Here is a 4,425-nt window from a genome sequence, read left to right as displayed (position 1 = left end):
CGGACACAACCGACTTACCGGATCAAATTATGCCGAAGCCAGCAAATCCACTCATTGCTTTGACCCCACCCGAGCTCATGGAAAGTGACACCACACCGCGTGATCAGGCGAAAGATTTTTTCGGGGTCAAATCTGTTTCAGGCCGACGTTTGTTGAGTGCTAACAGTGCAAAAAGTGCTAGGAGTTTCACAGAATACACTACGCAAAATAAAAGTGTGCATTCAAGCGATAAATACTTGTCCAGAAAACTGAGTGAACACTCACCAGGACTAACACCAAGCCCCAGTTCTGGAAACGTAACTGCGCGAAAAATTGTCGAACATGAAGACTCTACCTTGGCTGGCGCTGCTACGCGCAGTGAAAATGGTTTGACGAAAGATCTGCACCAACCTGATGCTCTAGTGCAGGTTTCAGAACACATCACAGAAGAAGACGAGTATCACACTTCAAATTTGGAATTAACTTCTCTCCTCAGACCATCCATTGCTAATAGTGGAAACCTACGATCGCGAATCCGTCATATGTCTCTTTGCTTTCGGCGCGACGCACCACCTACAACACTGAGCGACCATTATGTTGTGTGCGGTATCCCCAGCAACTACGAAGACTTTCTCGCCAATCTTAGTGATCTGAATGAAAAGGTTGCTGGTTTGATATTCATAACGCAGCGGACTCTGCAGGAGAAAGATTTAAGGGCACACCAATTGCATGAGCGCTTATACTTTGTGCGTGGATCACCACTCAGTATGCACGTCTTTCACACGGCTCGGATACTTTATGCGCGGAGTATTTTGATCATGTCATATTGTGGGATGGAAAACACCAATAGCGTGGACGGTGAAAATGATCAAGAGGGTATGGATGAGAACATGGCAGACGTTGACGCCATAACAACGCATCGATTTATTAGTGAAGCGTTGCAGAACGAGGCGTCAAGATTGCAGCTTAATCGAACGCGACCAACGCCATTTATTGTTGCTGAAATGATACGCCCTAGTAATGTGAAATTTCTCATCGATCGAAATGGATCTTTATTTGATGCAAAGGCAGCAGCGAACGAGCCACACCAACGTGATCTGCTGAAGGACGTCAAATTTTTGGACAGCTCGTTTTATAGCCCATTATACGCTTCTGGCCATATTTACTTCTCAAATATCATGGATGCTCTTATGGGCTCATGTGCAAACCAGCAACTTATGATCGAAATGGTGACACAACTTGTTATCAGTGGAAACATGAGTATGAAGATGCCGAATCGGGTACAGAGATCGCGGCATCGCTTATCTCAAATTCCGGCACCGGAAAGATATCATTTTCGTCCTTATGCACTGCTTGTAGAAGGTTTGCTCCAGAATGAGGTGAGTACAGATTTCGTCTTGCTCACTCGAAAAGTCCTTTCACACCTTGTTGTAATTATAGAACACGATGACGCTAGGAATTTATCGAAGTGCCAGTACCGCATATTCTCCACAACATGTACTCACAAATCCACCAGGTGATGAACTTGTCTCCCCGCACGATTTGCTTTTTGTTATCAAATGAAAGCAATTGTGGTGAAGTAGCTTTTCCAGTAACGTCACATGTGGCTTTAAAGCAAAGCATGCATTGAAGACAATAAACCAAAATTTGGTTAAAGCGTCATGAGGCAACAACTCTGACGATCAATAACAATAAAAGCATCTCCAGATGGTGCCCATTGAAGACTCAGCGCTTGAAACGATTCTACCAGACAATAAAACGAAGTAGTCAAGAGAGGCCCGGAAGTAGACGAAGTGTTGCGATAAATACGTACCAGAAGGTATGTCAATCCATGAAACGCCTTCGGTTGTCCACATATATACACGGTTTACTCCAGATGTGATTGCAAGACGCGTGTGAGTGGGGTCCCATCGAAAACTGCGGACCGACTCGAGTAGCGATACAACCGAATGCAATTGTAAAGTCTCTGTTTGCCAAATCCACACATTGTACGGCATTTGATCACATTTGCTAGCAAGATATGAAGAGTCAGCACTCCAAAGAACCTGATTTTTGCCAATTTTCGGACTCTCTGATCTGCCAGTTATAGCAAATCGCTGCGTCAGTGTATCTACAGAAGTGCAAGCATTGAATATACTTTGCATACAATGGATTGGAGCTGATCGTGCGAACGGAAAAGGGTGGCTTTCGTGTCACAAAACAAATGTTACGAGTCTTTTTGCCGCCGGCAGCCTGTGAGGCCGCGGAAGCAGCCTGCAACGAATTTGATAGCAGTGCAGATTTTCGCTGTGTCACAGCAACACGCTTTCCTTGCGGTCGATTCAAGACACTATCCACGAAGCTTTCTTCGTATTCGATCTGCAAGGCAAATGAAATAAAATTAGTCAGATTCTTGCAAACAACTTCAACTTGTATATTACCGCTGCGTGATTTGCATGTGATGTCGTGACGGCAATACTTTCGTGATCAAAGTCCGCAACAGGTTTCCAATTGACATGACTCAGCACACGCAAGTGATTGTCGAAACTTTCAAGCGCAAGAAACTGGCCTGACGCCGACCACGCCATACTCTTCAAGCCCAAAGCGTTTTCATAAGCCTGCCATGCCGATTATTTTATCCATTTCTATTTATTTGTAAGGCACGTTTTCTATTGATCTGTACCTTGTACTTTGTCAAAAGCGTCCCATCGAGCGAATAAACCAAAAGTCTGAATTCCAAGTTGGTATCCCGCACAGCGATTGTCCTGTGACAAAAAATGTTTCAATCAGATTCTTTTTCATTCCTTATTTTATACGTACGCGTTATCGGATGACCATGCAATTTCGGCGCAGTCGTAGCTGTCGACGGAGAAATGAACCGTGTGCTCCCAGCTCTCACAGCTATAAATGCTGATGGAGTCTTTGCAGTCGTGTCGCTCCAGTACTGCCAGAAATAACCCATTCTTTGTAAATTTAATACCGTCGGCTGCTAGTTTTGGATTACGGATGGAGCAGCGGGTTGTCGGATCCTCAAGGGACCATACGGTCGCGTGTAGCTGAAAATCGGACACTGTCATAACGTGGCGTACATCGGGTGTCCATCTTGCGTAAACAAGTCCAGCCATACCTTCTGAAATTTTGCAATTCCAAGACGCATCTTGCACAGACCAGAGCTGCACCACAGCGCGTTTGAGTGAGGCGGTCAATACGAACTGGGAGTCTTCAGACCAGGACAGCATCTGTATCGCACCCAACGTCGAGTAGCGTTGTATAATTTGAAGCGAGAAAGCATCTCGAATGACTAGAGTGTTGCTGTCTGCAGATGCCAGGTATAGACTGCACGGAGACCAACGCACCAGCCCATGCGTCACGCGCATTGCGGTTGACACAGATGCCATCCAGCAATGTGGTCCACGTATCGATTATTCACACATATGTATTGATACGGAGTTATTGATATTTTTTAGAAGCCACTACATATCCGCTTAAATGCGACAAAGAAATTCTCTGTTTGGGTCAGAAAAGTTTGCAATTGCTTTTATGATCTGTGTTAATATCAACAAATCAGTTAATTACGAATCGCACCGCATCATTGATGTGTCTAAGAATACATAGTGCTCCGGAAAGAAAACTATTTCAAATTGGAGATTATTGTATCTACCGGCCACACTTCAGCTGCCTACTTTATACCTAGCCACGTACCCGGCAATCGAAGGTAACAAGAGGGAATTTAGTGGATCTCTGACGTCGTTGCTAGCCGTGCAGCTCCTTATTTACTAAAGCAAATGTAGGGGCTTTGACACGGCTCAGTTGAAGATTGGTGGCGTGATAGAGTTAAGCACCCAAATGCAGCAAACCCTTTGAATGAGTGAAGGTGGTCGATTGCACCAAAATAGGCGTTTCATCTTCAGTAGATTGTTTACGTGTCTCATGACAATCCTGCTCGTTGCCGCATTATGCGTTAAGTGCAATCCAGTTGAAAATTGCTGTGTATTATCTTATTACACGGCTATACCTACTCGGCCCTGACTAGAATATTACATTGCTTTATTCCGCTGGGGTATTTTTCTTGATTTTTAATATTTGATTTATTTGTACGAGTCGCCATCCCGAAGTCCTTATTGGCTGTTGTCGGTAATATTTTGCGGTCTGGTACGATTACGGATTTTGTCCGCTGAGGGGCTCGAACCCGCGCCACACAGCGTAAGGTCCAGAAGCATTGACCATTCGACCCACGCCACAGGAAGTTAAGTGCAATCCAGTTGTAATGGGCCAGGTCCTAATACACATGTAGTGTGGACCACATAATTTGTATATCTCACATCAAGTGTACACCCTGCTTAGTTGAAATTCCTATTTCTGTTCTGTCGTATCACAACTGGAACTACTTATCAGGTAAGTGAGGCTAAAAACCTATTGGCTATAATAGTAAATGTCACTTTACCTCTCCTCCTTCTATATACGTCA

The 4,425-nt window shown here is 44.5% G+C and overlaps 2 protein-coding genes across 2 annotated transcripts; one reads left to right on the top strand and one right to left on the bottom strand.

Annotated features, from left to right (window-relative positions):
• Positions 1–29: 29 nt before the first annotated feature.
• On the top strand, positions 30–1,542 carry PHALS_09374 (voltage-gated ion channel superfamily; the record flags this gene model as incomplete). The annotated part of the gene is made up of 2 exons (XM_024722026.1): positions 30–1,358; positions 1,420–1,542. 2 exons carry the CDS (start codon positions 30–32, stop codon positions 1,540–1,542), a joined length of 1,452 nt encoding a protein of 483 aa, XP_024571613.1.
• Positions 1,543–1,630: 88 nt separating this feature from the next.
• On the bottom strand, positions 1,631–3,356 carry PHALS_09373 (Uncharacterized conserved protein WDR8, contains WD repeats; the record flags this gene model as incomplete). The annotated part of the gene is made up of 7 exons (XM_024722014.1): positions 1,631–1,722; positions 1,793–2,055; positions 2,126–2,337; positions 2,400–2,576; positions 2,642–2,723; positions 2,779–3,028; positions 3,086–3,356. 7 exons carry the CDS (start codon positions 3,354–3,356, stop codon positions 1,631–1,633), a joined length of 1,347 nt encoding a protein of 448 aa, XP_024571612.1.
• Positions 3,357–4,425: the final 1,069 nt, after the last annotated feature.

This window comes from Plasmopara halstedii, assembly GCF_900000015.1.
Source record: "Plasmopara halstedii genome assembly, contig: Scaffold_42, whole genome shotgun sequence".
NCBI classification, from domain to species: Eukaryota; Oomycota; class Peronosporomycetes; order Peronosporales; family Peronosporaceae; genus Plasmopara; species Plasmopara halstedii.
This window is presented reverse-complemented; position numbering and strand designations above follow the sequence as displayed.